The 23,675-nt window shown below is 39.7% G+C and overlaps 1 protein-coding gene across 3 annotated transcripts in view; it reads right to left on the bottom strand.

Annotated features, from left to right (window-relative positions):
• Positions 1 to 6,846, bottom strand: part of TOX (thymocyte selection associated high mobility group box) — a 224,964-nt gene extending 218,118 nt beyond the window's left edge. For 2 of the 3 annotated variants that reach the window (XM_014264592.3, XM_014264586.3), the window contains exon 1: positions 4,774 to 5,066. In XM_014264592.3, coding sequence (XP_014120067.2) covers positions 4,774 to 4,917 — 144 coding nt within the window. In that variant the 5' untranslated portion in view covers positions 4,918 to 5,066. Of the gene's footprint in view, positions 1 to 4,773; positions 5,067 to 6,361 lie in introns of those variants that run through there. The other variant, XM_005479326.4, reaches the window with a different exon arrangement.
• Between the last annotated feature and the right edge of the window lie 16,829 nt (positions 6,847 to 23,675).

The following is a 23,675-nucleotide window of genomic DNA, read 5'->3' on the forward strand; positions in this document are numbered from 1 at the left end:
ACAGCTCAAGAACAGTGTTAGCATATGTGCAATTGAAAGATAAGATATAAATATTATTAGAGCCATATGAAATTCAAAGGCTAAAAATAACTTGCTGCAAACATAAGAAGCAAAACAAAACCACAGACATTACAAATATGGGTTGCACCAAGATGCCAGCTGAAAAACAATTTTAAGTTTGAAGGTCTAAATCAAGAGCTAAACGTTTTATTTGATGACTTACCTACTGAAAAGTCATTGCTACCAATGAACAGAAATGGCAGCTACTCCATTAGAAGGGGGGACAAGAGCTCCTTACGTGCACTCACCTGCTTTGGAGGGGCAGACTTTGTTGCTGCTGCTACAGCTACATAATCTGTGCCTAACCATGGAATAAGGCAATGCTGCCATTTTCCAACTGAACACTGTAGGGAAAAGCACTATGATCAAGAAAATCTCATTCGGGCTGATGAGAATTCCATGACTCAAAGTATTTTGGAAGCATTGCTATAATTAAGAGTCATTTGGGGAATCTGCTATAAACCATGTTTTGAAGCAGTTTATAACTCAACACTTTTAATGAGAAATCATTCTTTAGGCAGAAAATTGGTACGTAGTTGCGTAGCTAAAACAGCAGAATAAACTATTTCAGTTGGAAGGGATCTACAACAATCACACAGTCCAACTGCAACAACAACAAAAAATTTAAATTTAGTTTACATTTAAAATAAGGATTTTATTGTATGAAATCCATGCTAGACATTCAAAGAGCATGTGTCCTCTTCAAAAAGATAAACAAAGCTGCCACTAATTGCCTCTCCTGTCAGTTCCAGAAGCCAAGGTCTGCACTGATCCAGAGACTACTCTCTCACCACGCAAAGTGGTGCTTTCAGGTCACTCTTGAGCAGTGCTGAGAGTGAAGTAAAAAGGAAGCTTTTTTACTTCCAACATCTAAGCTTTTTTATATCTACCATCAATACAGGATTTAAATATCCAAGAATTTTAATCTAAATCCTACCATGATTAGGACAATTCTCTGCTAAAATATAAATTGCGTTTTACACACAGTCCATTTTTCAAATGCTTCTGTACATTTTTAGCAAGACAAGAAAGTCTTGCTGATGTGGGAATCTGAGGGCCAGAGGGTGCTCAGTTCTTCACGGTTAAGTGTGATCATCCCCAACACACCCCGAACTCAAGAGAAGCTGGAACTGCACAGTCCTTCACAGTATCAGCTTCTCAAAAACAGCTCCAGCTCCTCTTTGGTTTAATGTAAACACCAAAGGTACTGCATGTGCTGTAGTGTTTAGTTAATTCAGCATTCTTAATAATTTACTGGTTTCACTTCTCTTTCATAAGACCTCATGATAGGCTGATTGAGGGTAATGCTCTAGAGATGAAACACATCGTTCTGGTATGAGAATAAAACATAATTCCTCTCCGGGTACTGATATTTGGCAGAAAGAAAAAAATAAATTACTGCAAATGCTTTGGTTTATAGAAATCTTTGAGAAAGATTTCTCAAAAGCACATACATAAATCATTTTCTATGTTCCACTAAAATTGAGACCACTTCTTTTCTGAAACACTGGAATTTAAGGAGGCACACTTGAGACTTGCCCACAATTCTGAAACTACATACTAAGATATGAAAGAAAAGACCATTTCCGTTCTTCATATGTGGTATTTTTGAAACTAAAAGACTTAACACTTGAAAATCAAGAGTCAGCCCCAATGCAACTGTTTAATCTCTCCTTTATGAAACAGTAACAAATTTCAAGTACGATTCTAAGCCAGTAGAGGACAAGGTATTTTTTTTAAGCGGGAGGGGGAAATATGTTCAGGATAAACAATATGAGCATAATCTAAAATGCTGTCAAAACAGTAACATAGTATTTCAGCTTTAGAGCTGTCCTTCAGAGAGCCTGCTTGCCACAACTCTGAGTTTGAGATAGAGACTGGATGGAAGCAAGCCCCTGGAAATAATGTACACTTTGTAAACAGCCATGGAACATTTTATTTAGAGTAGTCTCTATGGTAGGGTTAAGTTTACACAATAAATTACTCTAAATGCTGAGTATAAATAAATGCACTTTTGCTCCATGGAATTCTGATTACAAGTGGGATTGTTACCTGCTTACAAAGCATTGTATTATATCTCCTTATCCACTTCTACCCAATGTCACTCTGCTTTTTTCATTTGAAAGGTTTTGCTTCCCTCTCCCTCCTTTCTCCTCTGTATTCCTCTTTTTAAAAACAACTACAGTCTATCATTTTACCTCTGCTGCCTGGCTGTATTTTTCCACTGCACTGACAACTATCAGTGAATACAAGAAAGATGAGTTGTAGGCTCCTGTATTTTTGAACAAGGTAGCAAATCACAGAAGAATCCAGTGCATAATTCTGCAAGGCTAACCATTTGGAGCAGTAAAGACCATTATTTTCTGCCTACTGATGGCAGAGGTCAGCATCCCTGTCATTAGCTGTGTCAAACTACAATTATATAACTGCACTTTATGTGAACAGATATCTGAAAACACTGTGAAGTTGCAAATATGAAAATTAAAATATACCTATCCTTCTTACAGCACTGATCAAAGTGGTCTTTGCAGGTGACACTTCAATAGGAAAAGCCACAAGACTGTTATTTACTTCTCTCTACTTAAACATTTAAACTTATCATCCGACTTCTTCCAGCATCTTGAAATCACTGGCCATATTCTATCAAATTAAGACACCTGGATTATCAAAGTTATTTCTTTTATATAATTCAACTCAATTACAGAATGTGACATTTCCTAAAATAAACTTCAACTGAACAGACTACTCACATTAGCCTGAACGTATCTGAACTGCAATTATGCTTCAAGTTTCAAGGGGTGAACAGTATAATCTCAACTCTAAATCTGTCCAGCATAAGAGCTCCACTATGTTATTTCAAAGGCTGACCTATATACCAAAGCATACCGTCCATTCTGTCTGTTTGTATAAGAGATACCTCTCACAGTTGTCATAACCAACATTGTTTGCATTGTTTCTTCACTTTTCTTTCTCCATGGGTAATGCAAGAGAAACAAGGAAAAGCCTGCATAACAATATATGCAGAGCATAATGAGCTTTCACAGCAGATAGAGAAATATTAGGCTAAGATGCTTAGAATGCTATTTTAGGTTTATAAAATAAAGATCTAAGCAGTCTTCTGAAACAAAGCCTGCCAACTGAAAATTGTAAGATAAGAGGCGATTGTTTGAATCTACATTATTTTCCTCTGGCTACAGAAAAATGCACAGTCAATAGCTCCCATGCATGTGCCTGGGAACTCATATGCTACAAACAACCATCTGATCAGGGAAAAAAAAACAGTACTAACAGAACAACTAGAAAATTTAAAAGCCTGAGTATTTGTGGAATACATTCTAAATTACCAGCAGCTCAAGCAGACTTCAAATGTAAACAATCAAAGTCTGGAAAATTTGTAAAAGGAAAAACACCACCAAAACCTAGATATGAAAAATAGGGCCAAATCTGCTAGTAAGCGCCAAAAGCAAGTTTTAACTAACTTTACAAGAAACAAGAACCCAGAGGATCTTGAATGAGTTCCCAATGAGTTTTTCAGGTAGATTCCTAAGGAAGACCACCATTCTGGCCCAGAACAAGGATCCATCACACTCCAGCCATCATCTCCTTTCCTGGGAGAGTTTAAAAGCGAACACTCAACCAAACATACAGAACAGAAAACTCTGCAGGCCTCCCGCCCTTCCAACTCCCTAAATACACACAGCCTGAAAATGAGTGACAGAACAATACTGTAACATGATGACATGTTTAGAACAAGTCAGATAAGTTTTCACAGCAATGTTAATCATGCTGGGCAAAGGGAGAGAGTGAAGGGTGAAAAATGAAATGTTTCACTAAATGTACACCTCCAAGGGGCCTGGCAAATCTACTCTGTCCATTCAATGTTATCAGTGGTCACTGGTAAAGACATCTGAGAAAGACAATTGTTCTGTACTCGATTTCTTATATTGAAACATTCCTGGTAAGTCTTTTCCAAGCATAAAACATATGTCTTATGACTGTGCACTTTTAAGCACATTATCAGTTCAGGCAAAGTGAAATAGAAGAGTTGCAACTTGTCTACAGAATGAGTGTCTCATTTGCATTTGAAAAGAACAGTTTGCTCCCTCATACATGGCATGACTTGAAAGAAGCTTTAACCAGCTAGTAAAGAAATTCTGAAAACGACTTTCTAAATTAATTTATTCGATTTGGAGTGCAACACACCAAAAATTATTTAAGGAACTTAATTGGAAAATGATTTAATATATTAAAGTAATTCCTGATTTTCCAAAGCATTTAACTTTTAAATTAAATCTGGCCACTATCTCAAGAATGATGAGTGAAATGTGTATTCAAGTCATTACCTTCCTTCTGAAGCTTTAAATCATTGATAGGTTTAATAACGTTTGTCCAGTTTCACTGCCAAACAGGTCTTCAAACACTTTGGTTCTTATGGCATTAATATCAGCCCAAGCTTTTCACGTGGCAACATTTCACTGTTACAATTTACAAAATTGACAATAGAGAAAATAACAGCAAACCACAGATGAAAAGTAGCAGTAGCCTCATGATTACTCAGAGCACTAAGAGAAAATTAATGAACACATAAATGCTCCTTTGCATTTGAACTCTTCCTGCTGAACCAAGTTCACTCCTGGCACAAACTTCCAAAATATAGCGCACGTTTGCCAGATGCTGCAAAATAGTTACTTAAAACAACGCTAACAGTCATACCTCTGGGATCTCTCTTGAAATATCCTGGGGCATCCACCACAAAGGGCCCGATTTATCCCTGGATTCTATAACTCCATTGAGTATATGTGAAATGCAGCCAGGATGAATTTGGTCCTTTCTGTTGTGATTGGTAGATGCGACCATGTGGGAAACCTTTCCTGAAAACTGAGAGGGCTTCACCCGGGCGCCGCAGCCTCCGCGCCTCAGCACAAGCACACTCTATTTTGCTGTTTATCTCTGAATCGAGGCAGCTGCCCGGGATGAAAGGGACGGCTCGGAACGTCTCTCTGACACGTGAGACCGTCACGACAATAGCGGGGCGCGGGACCGGGCTGTCCGCCTTGCCGGGCCGGGCCGGGCCGGGCTGGGCCGGGGCCACTCCTCCGCGGCAGAGGCCCGCCGGCCACCGCGCCCCGCCGCCGCCCTCCGCACCCGCGGCCGGCCCCGCGGAGCCTGCGCACGGCGGGGCTTGCGCTGCGAAAAGCCATCTGCTGCTGCTGCTGCTGCTGCTGCTGCTGCCCGCCACGGGCTGCCACGGCGGGCTTCCAAACAAGAGCCCGAGCGCGCAGGTTTGAACACATCGCTCTCTCCCGGCTTGCTCCCCTTGGCCGGGCTGTGCTCGGGGTAACTCGCATTTTCCGATCATTTCCTGCGGCCAGCGTTTTATTCACGTGCAAAGCCCATTCCGTAGCAGCAGAGAAAGTGCAGTTCATACATAAAGCACCAGCTGGCTCAGGCTACAGCGGCAGTAACAATGCAGGAACCCCAGCCCCCTTTCTCGGCAGCAAAAGTCACGCAAAGTGCTCCGGGATCGCAGCACCAAACTCTCGGAACCGGACACAGGATTAGGGCTAAGCGCATGTATCCTCTGCGGTTCCTCCTTCCCCAAGGCTCGGGGACCTAAAACTTAGCTCTCCTCAGATACTGACCCTATTTGCAGAGGTTTAATCAAGTTACAGAGAAATTGGGAAGGCAGTTGCACAGCCGGGACAAAGTGGAGCCGATGTTCTAAACCGACTAGTAAACACCATGCAGACTTATTATGCACACAGAGAAATGTGTATGCCTGTGTGTGCGTGTGTGTGTGTATACACACAAATATGTCACACACACACACACACACACACACAAACGTGCTTTTCGGCTCTTTGACACATGAACTGCGGGGCAGAGTTTCTGCCGGTTTGTGGCGGACGCGGTCTTGCTCATTAATAAGCGCCCTGGAAATTCAAGTCCCCCGCACTAACATCCCCGTCCACGCCGTTTCTCCGAAAAGATGTTATGGAAAATGCCTCCCCCACCCACCCCCCCCCGCTCCAGCCGCCCGCCCCCAGACTACTCCGGGGGTTTAATTTGGGGTGCCTGCGGGGGAGCCGCTGTGTGTCCCGGCGGCACCGCTCCGCGGCGGGCGGCACTGCGCTCCCCAAACCCCAAAGCCCGGCAAGTGCCGCTGCCCTCCCTCTGCCTCGCCGGGGAACTTGGTGCGCGGCTCGCCAGAGCGCAGCGCCCGCTCATGCAACGCGCCGCGACAACAGCACACACCGACAGCACAGATAAAACACCTCGGACGACACAAAACACGAGTCACCTTGTTGCAATAGTAGGGGTCCAGGCAGGGGGAAGGTCCCAAACAAGGCGTATCAGGAGCGGCTGCAGGCTGAGGAGGTGGTGAATAAAATCTTACGTCCATTTCACTAAAACATCAAGCAAACTCCTTTCCTTTTCTTTTGGTCGTTAATGTAGGTGCAAAAAGGGGGGTGTGAGAGAGTGTGTGTGTGTGAGTGTGTGTGTGAGAGAGAGAGAGAGGGAAGGGGGGGGGACACACAAGATTGAGAAGAATAAAAAAAGAGGTGCCTGACTTCAGTAGTCAAACACCTTCCCTGCCTCACATCCGTTTGTGGTTTGTAAAGAGAGAGAGAGGAGAGGAAAAAAAAAATCTCTTCCAAAAAAGCACCGGTCTGCAGATGTCTGCAAGAGAACCCACGAACCCTCCTTCTTCTACGGCAGGGCAGGTAACTTCGAGTACTTATTGTTTTCCCCGCGCATCGGCACCGGGGCGCTCGCTCCGTGCGTGCCGCTCTTTATGGGAGTCTCGGAGTTGGTTCGCTTCTCCCTCCCTCCCTCTCGCTCGCTCCCTCTGTTCTTTTCCCGTTCTTTCTTTCTTTCTTTCCTTTTCTTTTTCTCTCTGTTTTTTTTTCTTTTATTAATATTGTTATTATTTATTTGCTTTGGTTTGGTGGAGTTGTATTTTGGTCCCCCACCACACCGAGGGCCTTGGGGGGGCTCAGGGGGAGGTGGCGACAGCAGCCGGGCCCCCCGCGCACCCCCGGGGGGAGCGGGGCGCCCAGGCGCTGGAACGGCCGCTCCGAGCCGCTCGGCTCTGCTCGGCTCGGCTCGGCTCGGCCCGGCCCGGCCGGGCTGGGTTGGGCTGGCGGCGGCAGGGGACGCACCGCGCTCCTCCGCGGAGCCGCCGCTCCGAGTGTGCCTCACACAAAGGGGCCGGCGAAGGAAGAGCCATTTGCGGCCGCCGGGGCCCGGAGCCGCGGAGAGGGGGCGCTCCCGCGCCCGCCATCCCGCCGCCGTCCCCGCCCTCGCGCAGCGCCCTGCGCCCGGCCCCCGGCGCCGCCCGGCCCCCGCCCGTTACTATGGCACCCCCTCCGCGCCGCGGGGCCGGGCCGGGCCGCAGGGCGGCGGGGAGAGGGCTCGGTGCGCTGCCTGGGGTGGGTCGGGCTCAGAGTGCCGGTGTGGCCGCGGGCAGGTCTCTTGAGGTGCCTCTGTGAGACCCTTGGACCCATTTCCGCGGACCTTTGGCAAAGTTGGGGCGACCCCTCTGCCCTGGCAGCCCTCTGAGGCTGGTGTGGGTCGCGCTGTCAGCGGAGCCTTCGTCTCCAGTCCCGGCGGAGTGGAAGCTATCGCACAGAGTTTGTGGTGACACACATAGGCTGTGATCCATGAGCGTGTCCCAGAAAACAGGAAACAAGTTGAAAGTAAAGCGCACCCGTGAAATATTTCGTCATCTGGGGTGTACCCCAGTAATGGTGATGCCCAGGCCTGGGCGCACAGGGTAGCACCAGGCACAGGATGAAGGAGGACATTTGAGGAGATGGCCTAACTGTGAGGGGAGGAAGGAAGGACAAGCGGATGGGGTAGGGAAAATTAGGAGGAGCTCAATTAGGAGCAAACAAGGGTGCTGACAAAGGAAAGTTCGGAATCCAGTGGGATGCGGGAGAGGGATTGATGAGCATAACAAGGTTTAACAGGCAAAAACAATGAAAGAAAAGGTGACTTCAAGACACCATGAGCAATCCCACTGGGTTTCCTGCTGAGTCTTCAGTAGTCTTAATCAGGGCAGAAAGGATGGAAGAGAAAGAATACAGGAAGGACACTATGCTGAGCTTAGATAATGCCCAACAGAGGAATTATGTTATGAAAAGAAAGGAATGTCTTTTCTTCTTTAAATAAAAACGAATTACTGAGTGCCACACAAACAAGCTGAGATTATGATGATTAACAGGAATGGTTACATTTATCAATCCTCATGAACATTTCCATCACAAACCAGTTAGAATCTTAGAAGATATGTAGTGCATGTTGCCACAAAAAACTGTCTTCTCATCACTGAAAAAAAATTCTACGGTAAAGATTTCTAGGCAACTCAGTATTGTGGGGGAGCAATTCACAAATTTCAGGTGAAAAAATCACTGTTTGTGTGAGGATATACACATACATATACGAAGATATATAATCTGCACCTCAGATATTTTGATACTGTAGAGTCCTTCAGGATTGTGTTAAGTCATGACTTTCTTCCATGTCTAACAACCTGCTTTCATTAAAGCTTCATTATCTGAAAAAAATACCTAAGTAATGCAAATGAAACTCTAGAGAAAACAGGTTTGAAGCAATATTCCTATTTCAGGATTATTTGATCAAAAACATCTCTGAAGATACTTGTTGTCAGTTCAACAGAATTTAAGTTTGATGGCAATAAATGTGTTTCTTAAACGTGAAATTACAAAAGGATCTCAGTTGCTTTCTTTTTAATAATGTTTGAAACCCTTCTGGCCTTGGAGAAAAGCTTGAAAACATGACCTAGAAACAGCTCCAGAAAGCAAAGGAAAGGACATTAACATATTAAAAAAGAAAAAAAAAACACAAAAAAACCCAAACCCTCATGATTTTTGGCATTTGACTCATTATTTTACATGTTTGGGATTAGACATTTTGAAAGTTAAAAAATCCTAAAAAAGATTTTCCTTTGCAAGAGATGTACTTGACGCTTGACAGATATATCACTGCTGCAAATGGCTGATATGTGGACCATAATTTGACAAAGTGAATGGGAGACAGATTGCAAGCTCCGTATTGAAAAGCTGCTGTTGAGAAACTTGTTATTCATGGACAGTGGATTAGTTTGCAGCCTGTTGTGGGGAGAGGTGGTAGAGATACAGCAATTCGAGATGAGCTGTTCTAGGCAACCAGTGTGTGCAGGTGCATACAAGTGCATGCAGGTACAGAAATGCAGAGCTGGACATGTCAATACCAGAATGACTAGAGTTCTGATAATAAAAAGTAGAGAATTGGCTTCTTATTTATGTGAAATATTACTGGCTGCTGCCTTAGGAAGGGCTTCGGGTTCCTCGGAGTCTGTAGGAGTTTACAACTGTACCATTTGCTTTGCGCAGCACTTCAAGTTATTTTCAGTACTTAATGATGCAGGCCCTGAGAGTTATAAAATTTTTGCTGCTACTTACAGAGATGATTTAATCATCAAGATGGTAAAACACCTGAGATTTGTGGCGGTTATCTGTACAGTTAGTAAAAATTAAAGAGCTAAATATATATATTATTCTGTTAGAACATTCTTTTGTTTCGTAGGGAACATGTTCTCTAGGGTATTCAGAATAATGCGTTTGTGGAGACCAGAACTAAAATTGTTAATAATATTGTAGGTTTTGCCTTTATGGACTGAGAAAGCAAGGGCCTTTGCAGGATAATTCAATGGTATATCAAACTTGGCCACTTTAGCTCATGGAAGTTCATTTCCCAGAAAAAAAAAAAAAAAGTTGAAACAGATTTAAAAGAATGAATCAATTTTTAGAAGCTCAAAAGGAAGGAACATTTGTTCAGAAGGGCACTGAGTTTTTAAAGCCATTCAACATTCAAGTGAATGTCCCCAAAATAGTCTTGAAAGAGGTTGCTATACCAGCATATGAGAAGAGTGTTATTGCCTTTCTCATATAAATAGGAACAAATGCCTTGAGGAACATGATCTTTATCTGCCAATACTAAAAAAGTTATTCTTTTAAATGCTATCTGCTGGAGTTAGACTGTGCAGTGTAAATACTCTCCATGCAATGGAGAGCTCGTATGGCATTCCTTGCCAAACAGCATTGTGAATGCAAGAGGTTTATGCAGCAGACTGGAGAACTGAGAAGGTCATTAGATGGACAAACCATAAATGGATCAGTAACTCCTCTGGGCTGAAAATAGCTGGAAGTGGAGGACATGGAAGTGGGTAATGGCAGTATTTGCCCTCAGTTTGGGCTGTCACGTCTAGAGCCGTCATTGGAGGCAGAGTACTGCTGGGACACCCCCTCGGTCTGAGCCAGTCTGGCCATTGGCACAGTCTCATTTGAGAATGCACAGTCTTTTCAGTGGCCAGGTGAACAGAATTCAGTGGAACAAGTAACTGTGTCTGATATGACAGATTATTTTCTTGTGTATTGTACTGTCTGGCCCAGCTGGTCTGTCTAGTGTGTTGGGGGCCATCAGCAGACATAACTAATGTTCTCAGCCAAAGAGAAATAAAGTATTTTAGTTTAAAAAACAACAGTCCAACATCTTTTTGTTTAAATTTCACACATATATACCCAGTTTTATTTGAGAGCACTAGATATCTGATAATCTATTACAAAGAGCAGACTTCCTGGTCTTCCTAGATAGAAGGAAATGTGAGACTGTGATGATGGCTTAGTATTTATTATACTTAGGCTAGGCACCACAAGAATCCCTTCATGAGGCTGGCTCTTCTTTAAAGAAAAGTTTTCTGCTGCGTATTTTTAAAAAGAGTTGGATTGGAAAATCATTTTGCTTCTTTCTTTGTGCACTGTACTTTGGTAGCCAGGAGGAACAGATAAGCTATAAGGGAACCAATGAGATTTTGCTAAGAAAATACCTCCTGCTGAAATTTTTGATTTACTGACTAACTCACAGGACTGTTTACCATTCATAACGAAGGTCAATGCTCATCCATATCTAGATAGTAGTTAATTAAATAATAATAGGACAAAGGGTCTGTCTCTTTTGTGTGGATGTCTTGTTTCATGTTCTTAATTTGGATATGACACTTGGATCTGGGAAGATGCAAATGATAATATATTAAGATTGCAGACTATTTTAAACAATGTAATTAATCTGGTTGTTTCATCAGAATGAACTCAAATCCTTTAAGAAATTGATTCGTTTTAAATGTTGACATTCTGTGTATGCATTCATAGGTGAGCATAAATCAATGTGAAAAAAGAGATCTTCAATACAGTATAAAAACTTAATAGGTATAATATATGTTTCAGAGTATTTAAACAGCTTGTAGGGCTACCTGATAGTGTGTCAAACAAAGTGTTATCAAATGTGTAATGAAAGAGATAGCTATTTTATTATTTTAGCTATTGCTCCTGTCCTATTTAATTTGTTTGTGGTGAAAATGATGGGCCCCAAATTATCACACTTGTATGAAAATAAATTGCTCTCTATAAGGAAGTACAAATCACTTCTAAAAGTTAAAGAAAGCCCCTGACTTCCCTTTGCTACAAAGCAGAGAGAAAACCTGAGTATTGCCATATCTTCTTAATCTAAAAAATGATCCACAGTTTAACACTGGAGGAGGAATTGACACATGGGTTGAAGCCGAACTGTGTTTTGCATCTCAGAAAAGATTCTTACAACTCATCTACCATTGCCCCCAGTAGGAATTAAGCACAAAATATCTCACAGAATCAAGAACTTAAATTACCATGAAAGAAATATAAAAATGTAAAATTCACCTTGCATATTTGCAGCTTTGATCCATTCCCATATGTCTCAAAGACACTGCCAGCTGGTTCAGTTCAAATTACCAAATTAAATGTGGCCTTGCAGACATGGGGAAGGTAGGCCAATCTCAAAAGCAAACATTTTACTGGGCTTTAGATTATTTCTTGTGGTCAGAGAAACAAAGGGAAACATGAAGTTCCTTTTATTCTTTTCCTGTATTTTCTGTCTTATCAAGGTTTTTATATGAGCTACACTGTCCACATGGTATGAAGGAAGGAAGGCTCAAAAATACATCACTGTGTGATGTATGCTAGTTCTCAATTGCAAGATATACTCAACTGCTAAGGTTGCCAATTTTCCACTCTTCCACTTATCTTGTTAGATCAATCATGAAACATCCAGAAGTATAAGGAATCAGGAATTTTTGGTTTCATGCTGTTTTTTTTTCTGAAGTGTACTGGAGACCTGTACATAGAGTTCAGTAACTTAGATTTTTCAAAGGAAACTTATGTTTTCAACAATTTATTTGGCAGTTTAAAAGCTGTCTAAAGGCATTTTGGTTTCTCCAAAAATTGAAGATTCGTATAAGTTGTATAAATGTTATCTGGAGACTGCATCATATACAGACGTCTTGAGAACAAACCTGTATTCATAGTTGGTACCATTAATAATACCCATCTGTATTTGCAGGTATTTTACAAATGTACATATTAATATGTCAGCTGAATAGGCAGGAGAAAGAAAAGACCGAACTAGTCACGAGCAGAGGAAGAGTCTTTATCAGCAGTTTCTCCATAGCATTACACAGGGAATTCTCATCTGCAAGACAGATGATAAGCAGGTGATTAATCAGTTTTAAATTCAGAGCAATGATGTCATCATTGTCCTATTTGATGAACCTCCAAACAGAGCTGAATTGCCCCTGCATGAGCTCCCCTGACATGAAGGGATCATTACAGATTTACTTAAAACTTACAAACTTACTTTTCTGTTTCAGATCTCTTTTACTAGAGAAGATTCTAATTTTTGTTTATATTCACAAGGTCTCTGTGAAGAGAGGGGTGTTTCTTAAATCCCTAGGCGAGGTAGGTGTTTCAACAGGAGGCTCCCACCCCAAAGCAGTGGGGCAAAAAAGTAGTCTAAGTACATTCTTTTACATGGGTTTAATTAGTAGTTTAATTCAAGCTCAGAATTACAGATGTTAATAGAGAGAGGGGTCCAAACTCTATTCTCTCTGAATACATATAAGTATAGTAAAGTTCACAGAGTAAAAAGAAAAATTTAGGGCTAGAAGGTATTACGTTTATCTATTATCCCATTTTAATTTTTTAGGTAGAGAAAATAAAATTACTTGCTTGAATTTATTTTTCTCCCTTTGGGATTCATGATTGCTGTCATAAAAGCACCATACAGTTGGCACAGTTGGCATTTCAAGTGCAAAATGTTGTGACTGAGGTATAGTAAAAGTATATTGGGGGTTTCCATTAGAGCTTCCTGTTGTAGCAAATAAATTCCATCCCATTCACACTTGATAGGCTGAAACAGATATGCCATCTGCATGTCATCTGCAGTCAGTTTTCAAGGGGCATGATAAACTGTTAGGACTGCTGACTTGGGAGCAAAATTTACTTCTTTGCTGAGATTTTGGCATTTTTCTGGTGGATCTCGAGGAACTTCATATCCCCTTCCTTATAACTGTTATGGGGGTTTTTTTTCTCTATGGAGTTGTCACTCTTAAGTCTAATAAAAACTCTCTGTCTTCCTTTTCTGGGCTTTCTAGTTTGACAGTTTCATGTTATAACTTTGTTCCACAATAAAAATAAAAAAGCTCTGGGTGTTAAGGAAGTCCTTGGAAAACTGTAAGTGATAGAGTCAGCATTTACAGAATATATCACAACAGGTCTGACTGACCTTGGCAGCAATAGGAGATCACCATTTCTCATGGATGAGCTTTTCTTGAATGTCTGTCTTCTATGCTGTATAAGGCAGAAATACCTTTTCTGGGTCAAGGCTACTGCTTTCTGTTTCTCTTGCTCTTTAAAAGAGATTGTCTACTACTGTCAAGTATTATCTGTTTAAGGAATTTCTCTCAATCCCCTGTGTCTTGTTCTATGGTATCTTAAGATAAATCTACATCACTGGTATTATTTTATAGTCTTACACTCTTTTGTTGAGGATTATTTGTTTGAGGATTTTGAATGGTTTACTTTTATCACAGTCAGACTGCAAAGATTAATGTTTGTGGATGTCCTCCAAATTATCTCCCTTTACTCTGGCTACCAGAGTGTAATCAACACTGTTTTTTGTTGGAATGGCCGTTGTCCTTTTTTTTTTTTCAGCAGTTGGCAGGAGTACCAGTTGGAGGGAATGAATCGTCTACGTTGGCTGTTCATCTTTAAAAATTGACTCTTCAGTAGCATGTGTAAGTATGACAGAATTAAATATACATATTTATCAGAATATATGAAGCACGTGGAGGGGAACTCCCAGGCCCCATTTGAAATTATCAAGTTTCTAACAATTTGTTGAATGCATATAGATTTATAATAGCTGCGTGGAGACAGTTGCCTGACTGCATAATACGCTGATAATTAAGCAAAAACAAATAATAATTTGAAATAAAAGAGAAGGAAAAGAAACTCAAACTCGTTTACAGTTGTAGAATGTAGGAAAAAACCACTCCACCATCCTCCTAAGATACCCTCCCCCTCCTTCAAGCAGTGGAATTTCCCTGCTTGAAGTTATCTTGAGAAGACACAATTTGCAATTTGCCCAAGAGGTCAGCAGGCCCAAACTACTGTACCACAGTGTAGGAGATGGTTTCAAGGCTGACAGCCCCCTGAAAGGAGGATCTGCAAGCATCTTACTTTCTTTTGAATAAAGTGTGACCTCCACTGGTCGTTGTCGTATTCAGGAAAAGGGGAAAAAGTCCATCATGGAAGAAGGCCCCAAGGCATTTTGTGGCACAAAATCTTGCAGTGTCAACTGCAAGGTTCCTACTTAGTTCACTGGAGAAATATGTAATAGATATTTACATATGTTTAAGTGGAGCTGCAGGGGGGCAGGGAGAGAGCTGAAGCATGTGCTTGCACTTGCTGAGAGTCATGCACGTCCTACATCTGCCTGCCTGTCTCTCGCGAGCGTGATTTGTAAGGTATGTGTTGAAAAATAAAAGAAAGAATATTTGGTTGCCAAGACTAATACATACATACTTTTCCTTTATTTTTCTCACATCTGTGTTTCTGTAATCATTTTAAAAAATGAAATTATTTAAAAAAAACAAACAAACAAACAATAAACCCCCCCACGCACCCGCCCAGACTGTCCAGGGCAGAATTCAATCCACAAAGAGAATGCAAACTGAAATAACCTTAAAATAGAAAGTACCTTTAAGGACAAATGTAACATAAAGAAGAGGTTTAAGGAACCTGAGCACAAGTCATTTTTGCTACAATACATAGCCACACTGAAGAGAGTAAAGGGTAGGAAGACACAATATTTCTGAATTTCCATGCCTTTGGGTTTAAGTCAGACCCTTAACCTTATTTGAATATAGTATTTTTTTGGTTTAATACATTTCATACAGAATGTATAAAGAAGATTTAATAACTGTCTCTTAGCTGTGGTTTATCTCTACCTCAGAGAAAGCTAAAATGAGTTTCTAGTGAAATGGCTGAAAGAGCATACACAGTAAGTCTTATATCAAATTGTTTCCAGTCTTGCTGATTTGTAAAAGAATTTTTAGAAAGATTCTGGCTTTCTATATAGAATGTTAAAGTTTGACTCTGTGCCCAAAATTTATAGGAGCGAACCACAAAAAACCAGTGGAAGTCTAGCTTGACATGTTCTGTTTTTTGAAACTTCTGAGATTACTTTGCTATAACATGGAATTTGTGCTAGTATTTAACCCAAGTTTTACTCTTGAAAATTGTATTATAGTGTATTACATATTTCTGGCTGTAATAGCAATTAAATATCTTGGAAGAAACTAATCAAATCCCCAGGCTTCTCTATCTTTTTTGTTTTTCTCTTTCAGAAGTGCATCACAGATAAAGGACTAACTTTGTGAACAGACTCCTGCAGTAAAAAGGACAAAAATGAACAATTCTTATGTAATTAGTCACCCGACATAAGTGTTCCAGGATAAGATTTTCTGAAGTATCATAGCAGAAATATAAATGGAATACTTAGAGTTGCTGTTGTCAGCTGTTAAAAATGGAAGGATTTCTGCAGCATTTCAGGTTCTCTGGATAGTTGTACATCAAACTAAGGTATTCTCGTGGCATTGAACTGCACAAGGGTAGTTATCTGCTTTCCTCCTGCCCCAGAAGGCAAACAGCCCACTGGCACCAATTTAAGGCAACAAAATCAGGCTGGACCAGGCTTGTGTTTGCCCTGCTTCCCTAGACTTTTGTCTGTCTTAGGTGGTATAAAGGCATTTCTTCCATTTGAATGTGCTGCAGTGGTTATTCAAATAAATGCAGTTTCCCAACATTCCAGCTCAAACACTGAAGTGCAATAAACCTGAGCTGACTGGGCATCAAAAGGCATGAGCCAGCAGTGTTAATACAATCAGTCTCATGAGATCACTACTGCTGAAAACTGGGACTACAGCCCATGGGTATTATTGTGTCTCTTCCATCAGCTTCTCAAAGTGCTCTCCATGCACACCCAAAAAGGCCAGAGAATTTCTCCCTTAACCTATTGGAAATAAATTTGTTGAGGTACACATATTTTCACACACAGCTTAAGGGATATGCTCCCAAAATTACTAGCATTGCTTTTAAGTCAGGAGTTAGTGCAGGCACAGCACCCAGGTGTAGGGTGTTATTACTGGTTCTGCTTTGGAAACATACTCAAGTGTGCCTCTCTACCATCTGGCATTTCTGATTCAGGAGAATATCTGTATTTTCTTGTCTTCCTTGAACATTAAAATCAAGGGTCAAGGTCTGCTTTTTTCTTTTGTACAGTTTGGCTCATTTGGGAGTTGTTCCTAACATAACAAAGCTGTGGTTTTGCAGTAGGCTTCAGCAAATTTAAATCTGTGCTGCTGCTGAAGATGGTGGTACAGGTCTCTTTCCCTTCCTGCTCCAGCTGCATATTCTGCTGTCTACCTAGGGAGAATGAGCATACTTCTGACTTCAAGGTCAGCTGTGTCAGGAACCATCTGAAAATTAGTGTGTGGCTCAGATCTTAGGTGGATCATTTTGTATTTTTGATCTGGCTGACTCTGAGGCAGCATGAGAACTGATGATGAAATGAGAGGAGTATTTACCTAGGTCTGAGGAGAGGAGGGGGAGGGAGGTGGTGAGTGGGCCTGCCTCTTGGCACACTCCATACTTAGGGTAGCTTAAGTCAATAATGAAACAGCACCTAAGAGTCTGCTTGCTAAACTCAGAGGTGCTTCTGGTATTAGGGAAGACCAAACACTGGAAAATTCCAACGCTTTTTTTTTTTTTTTTACTTTCTGTATAGTGTAATTTCCAGAGAGCTTGAAGCAGAGACATCATGCAGGAAAAATAAATAGTGGATATCAAGTGGAACAATAGTAAGAGTTAGACACCTCACATAGACCCAGTTTTCCAATTTTTTTTCCATATAGCTCCACTAGTTTTCTCTAAAATGTTCTGTGGTACGGAGAATGTTGAAAATACTCTGAAACACACCAAAAATTATCAAAAATGTACACACAATTCATAAGCTTCAACTGGGATGAAAACTTATTGAAATAAAGTTTTTACTAACCTTTTTTAAGCAATTCAATCCTTCATCCTGCAATTCCTACCTAGCCAGGCCCATGAAACCTGTGGTATTGGAGAGGAAGTGATGCCTCAAAGTTACTCAACATATGAGTTGGGAAGGGAGCAGGGGGACTGTGAGGGGAAAGGAGGGGGAGTGGGCGAAACACGGATGGATGGATCTGAGATTATGCTGCAGCTGAGACTGAAATAAAATTTCACCTTAAAATGGGGTGGCTGCTGCTTCTATGAAAGTCTTGGGGATAATTCATCTACCACTTGATAAATTGGCAGGGTTTCTTTCCAGGTTCTCTTTTCTATTCTCCTTTATGCTTTGTATGTGTATACATGTGTGTGAGGTATGTGTATGTAATTTTCAAGAGATCTGGCCCTTTCTTTCTCCTTGGCTAACTTCTGAAATAGAGCTGTCAGGATGATTCCAGCATTTGGAGCCATATTCTTCCTGACAGAATATAACTCTTTTTCACAGTTTTCCTTTTTTATGGCCTGAAGTCAATGGGAATATTCAATGCAACCTAAGGTCAGGTTCCTGAATTTTAACACAATTTCCCATGAGAACTAGAAGAACGAAAATTCCTTTAAGACAGGGAAGAAAAAGTAGAACAGTAATGTCAGGACAAAACACTTGTTATGTGGCTTTAAAAAAGCAGCTTGAAGAGATTTCAGATCTAGGGGGAGGTGAGCTTCATTTGATCTGTCCAGGAATTTAACAGCAGTCACAGAGTTATCAGTCACTTGTACAAAAGGGCTGAACTCTCATAGCAACTGGCTGTGCTAGCAGTCCTGAAATTCAGTAGGCCAGCTGCAAGAAAATTCATCAAGTTAAGTAATTTAAAAAATGTATTGAAATACAGCATATGCAGTCATATAAAACTATATGATGTGGCAGGTTTTTAAGCAATGCCTTAGCAATATGGCTGTATGTATAGCCATGGGCTAGACAGAAATACAACCACTCTTTTCTAGAACATAGAAAAAGGGTTGGTTATGAGCTGAACAGGTTTGACTGATTCATTTATGTCTGATCAGTGACATTATTTGATGCCTTGGAAGGCAGATGTTGTGCACATTCAGTCAACAAAAAATTTTGTAATACTGAAAAGAAATGGTGATGTTAATTTATTTTCTGCAAAGGATGAGGTTTCATGCCTGTGCCCACCTCCACAGAGTGGAAATTCACAGAGACCTAGTTTTTATCTAGGCAGAGTTTCTCATATATCAGTGGAAATTTTAGATCTCTCTAATATCAGTTGTACTTTGAAAAATCTAAATTTTCTTGTTTTACATATTTCTGATGTCAGGTCTTACATCTCTTTGAAGATGTAAGGTGCTGTGTATATATATAAATCATCAATTTCATATGAGTTTGGATGTGCTAAGAATGCAGTACATTTCATTGGTGATAAAGCATCATGATCAATGAAGAATCTGAATATTCAAGTTAGAAGAGAGTATTTTATTTTTATAATGTCCCTGTATATGTTCCATTAAGAAAGACAAAATATGTTTTATTAATGTAGTATTTCAAGCTCTTTTTGCTTCCTGAAATGTCAGCTGTCAAACTTTGTTCCCATCCTTGAGAACAACTAAAAAGTGAGACACTTTTCTGTTTGGAGGCACTTGCCTTCCAGTAATAAACCTATCTTACCAATGGTTTAAAAAAAAGGTTTTAAATTAAAACATTGGCTAAAAATGATATCTTATGATACCTTTTGATGTAGAATTGCAGAGATTAAGATAAACTCCACAGAGTAAAACATGCTGTAGGTAAGAGAAGTGGAAGCAGTCTGGCCTGTGGCAAGATGAACTACAAAAAACCCAGTTTATAAATCCAGTTTATAAATGATGAACAGTCCAATTACATTTAGGTTTTTTTATGGAAGACCTGTTCTGCAGAATATTTAAAGTCTTGAATGTGCCTCTGTTGATTTTGTGCTTTCTCTTAATTTTTTTAGTCTTTCCATAAAAGTTGTTTCTATTCTGTTTTCAGCCTGCTTCATGTTCCCTTGTCTTACCTCTCTATCCCTTTCCCCCTCCTCCACATCCTTTCTCTCTTTCTCATGTAATCTCAGAGCTGTTAGAAAAAATGCTGCTTTTTTTTCTGCGTAATGTTCTTCAGCTTTAGCAATTTTCCATTTCACTTCTTTCTTGTTATACTTTTCCCATTTAATATTATGGGAGAAAGATCATTCTATTTTAAGTTGAGCCAAATACACCATCACGATGTTTTGGCCCACGTTAGTTTTTTTCTTTTTTTTTTTTTTTTTCAAATATAAAGTTTATTTGCAGTTTCCAGTGCTCTCCATTTGACTGCTATTAAAGGAGGAGGAAGGGAATAAAAGATCTTACCTTTTACCATCAGCAGAAGGGGTATCTTTACAAATGTCATTGTTTCTCGTCCCTGGTTTGTTGTGTATTTGTAGTAGCAAGGAAGCTCTGCTGGATTGTTTACACATCCTGAGTCTCACAATAAGATAACTTGTTTGTAGAATGACATTGATCTGGAGTTAAAATGATTACAGTGTATTTTAGGGGATGATGCACACTGAATGAGTTCTAAGAAGGGAAATAAGTTGAATTATGTACTACAAAAATTTGTTAGGACAGTGTGGTGTTGTGTGGGCAGCTGTGCATTATAAGAGCTGGTTTGGAGGTAGAATGCAAGTGATTTTGAGTCCAGGATTTTTGAAATCAGAGAAGCTTTTATCAAAGGAGCACCTTCTACTACTGAAATAAACTATTTTCAGAGTAAATGAAGACTGAAGGAAACAGGATGATTAATTTTACTACTGATTTCTGTTTATTGCTGCAGAAAGCATCTCTTTGCCTTTAATCCATGACTGTTCTGTCCTAGCTGATACTTTTTTAGAGTTTATATAAAAAGGCTATATAAAATTGGACAAAAATGATGACACCACTTATGGTACAAGAAAGCTGGCAAATAACTATAGTGCCACAGCATTTAGGCACCATGGTGATAGGTGCCTTAGAGATACATGCAAGAGAGACAAACAGAATGAGTCAACGTATTGCCCAATTTGCATAATTTTTTTCATAAAATAACTTGCAGTGTTTGAGAAAGAAAATAAATATTTGGTGTTTGGGTTGCTATGGTGCTGTAGTAGTGAAAAAAGCAAAACTATGAACAAACAGTCTATGCTGCATTATGAGTTTACTAAGCAGACAGGCTTCTAAGTAACAAAGTGAATATGAAAAAAGGCTTTAATTATGTAGAGGTTAGTTGTGATAACAGCTAGTGTAATGACAGCTTTTTCTGTCCTCTTCACTTAGGAAGATCTTAAACACTGATTTCAAGAAACTCTGAAGAGGGTTGTGCAGCAAGTGCTCTGAATTTCCGTATTTACTCCTTACTTTGATTTACTTCTTTGGACTTAGTGATAGAAACAGCAGGTTTTGTCAGCCTCTGAGAGCATTTCCTGATTTTCCTTTCAGTTGGGATGAACTGAACTGAACTCATATTTTACTGTGCTTCTTTTTAATTCAGAAGCATTTTTAATAGATTTTTCAATCCAAGGGGGATGAGTGCTCTCTTTTGCATGCTCTTCTACACTAACATCTGGTTTCAGCAGACCTCTTAAACACATGCCTAAGTGCATCCTTAAATATTTGGTTGGTCATATGCCTAAAGGAGTACAGTAGTCACATTAAAGAGCAGGATATTCTTAAGTGCTTTTTTGAATAGAGACCTAAATGGGAATGAAAAGACAAGTATGTACTTTTAATTGCGTGCATTAATTAGCCAAGTATATGTTTCATTTACTAACATTATCTTTTGTAGTTATATAACTTTAAAGAATACAGAAAAGTACTTAATCCAAATTTTGTTCAATAGATGTGTTTTAATAAGTATACTTACCCGCAGTATAATTTAGCTGCAAAGGTGTTGATAAAGAATAAATGGTTGCTTCCATTCAGCACACATATTTTTCTAGTAAATGAACTTGCAATACTGAGAAAAGGGTTTAGGGGGGATAAAGAAGAAAGAAACTTGAGAAATTCATGGTAACATTTTGGAAGGCGCATCAAAGTTTAAGAATTTTGTGCCTTTGCTACAGTGTAATTATTTTTCAATTGTTGCTTCTGACTGAGCAGGCAATAACCTAGATTTTTCTGTTAGGCATGAATGAATGAGCAAATTTAAGAATTAAGTACCCAAACAGAATAAACATGTAATTTTGTAGTTTATTAAACATTTGGCTCTGATAATGCAGCCCAAGAAAGTCATATTCTTTTCTAATGAGTGAATGGCTTGAAATGTGTTCTGTATCACAGTCTGAAAAAAGTAGTTACTTTATCTAATTGGCAATCCTTTTGCTAGGAGCAAGGGGAAGAAATTTAGGGATGAGTTAACATATCCAGCCCTCTTATGGAACTGCATGTTACTCTTAGAGGGGAAGGAAAAATACTTAGCAGAAATGATAGCAAAATTAGACATCAGTATTACACTAGAGTTATTCAAATTTAAGCTCAATAGAATAGTCACCTGAAAAATATTTTTTTAACTCTGCTTAACTTTTTCTGAAAACTCAAGAATGGTATATTTTACAATATTTTTCCTTGCAGATAACTTTAAATGAAAGAAAGCTATTCCCCAAATGCATACTTGTGTAAGCATTTGGAATGCAGTGTGTGTTTTCATTATGACTGAACAATTTCAGCTATGAGCAACTATACAGCAAGAAGAAGAAAAAATGCATCTTTGGAGGTAAATCAAATTGCAGTACCCAAAGAATTGGGATCTGTCTTTTATAATTTAGACATGAGAAAACTAAAGTAAAAATAAAAGTTCAAACTAGATTCTCCACTGCTTTCAAATGCCTTCATAAAAATGAAATTGAAATGGAGTATAGGGAATGACAGAACTTAAAAATATTTTTCTCTGCATTTTCAACATCATCAATGTGTACTCTGTAAAGATTCTGTCTACAACTCAAAAAGCCTTTCTAAATGAAATTCAGCAAAAAACAATGGTCTGTCTAAGCAGAAATGATCTTATCTAGGCCAGTCATTTGGATAGTGTATGGCAGTGTATTTGTGTACATCTATGTCTATGAAAACAATTTAGAGAAGAGGTAGGGAAAAGAGAATCCTGATAATATTATTTGTAAAGTATCTCTCCCCTGAATGATATTTCACCATCTAAAAGACTAATTAGATTGCATGATTACATGACTCTCCAGAGTTTTGCATCTTAGCAATAAAATGCCCACAGAGTCATTTATCATGTCCAAGGGTCAGTGGTATTTTTTGGGGTATTCATTTGGATAGATGAAAAACAAACACTGCAGTTTGGAAATTTGTAGATACATAGACATAACCTGTGAATGAGTGATCTGCAAGATTACAGACTGGATGCTCTTTAAATGGAAACATGAAAGGCATTTCTGTGCATAAATGCCAGATGTCTTTTTTAAAGTTCAAGATACTTTTAGTTACAGCCAGCCTTCAAACACTTCTGGATGCTTCCAAATGCAGTATCACAAAGGCAGTCAAAAAAATATGGAGTGAGTCCACAAAGGTATAAGGAAGTGGATTTTGCACTTCTGATTTTTGGGTTTTTTTATGGTTTGGTTCTTTTAGCACTAACCAATTTGTGTTGCAGGCAGACCAACATGTCACTGCTAGTGTCCTAGTTATATTCAGCAGTCTTCTTGGATGAAGTTTGATAAATGTATCTTTGGAGGACCATAATTTTTCTAAATGGTATAATTTTTTCAGTGAGGACTTTGGTCTTGAGTCTGCAAAAATCAACACTTTTGATTGACTTTAAGAATACAAACAGTGCAGTCCTTTGGGAAAGACCCTTAATTTCCAAAAACACTTCAAGCTGGACTCTACAGACAGACTTTTATGCTTAGTACTGTGAGTGCTTATCTTGCCTGATTTCAAAATACCCCAGATCAGCTGCAGGATAAGGCCAGGAGGATTTTCATCCTGAGTTGTCAATGTCTTCAGTACAAAGACATGTCTTTTTTGGATAATGCCAGGAGAAATGCAAATGCATTAACCATGCATTGACCATGCAGAGCAGAGTAGTCTTTTACATTCAAACTCTATTGGAATTCTCAAAGTAAGCATTCTTTTTCC

Source organism: Zonotrichia albicollis, chromosome 1 (genome assembly GCF_047830755.1).
Source record: "Zonotrichia albicollis isolate bZonAlb1 chromosome 1, bZonAlb1.hap1, whole genome shotgun sequence".
Taxonomy (NCBI): Eukaryota; Metazoa; Chordata; class Aves; order Passeriformes; family Passerellidae; genus Zonotrichia; species Zonotrichia albicollis.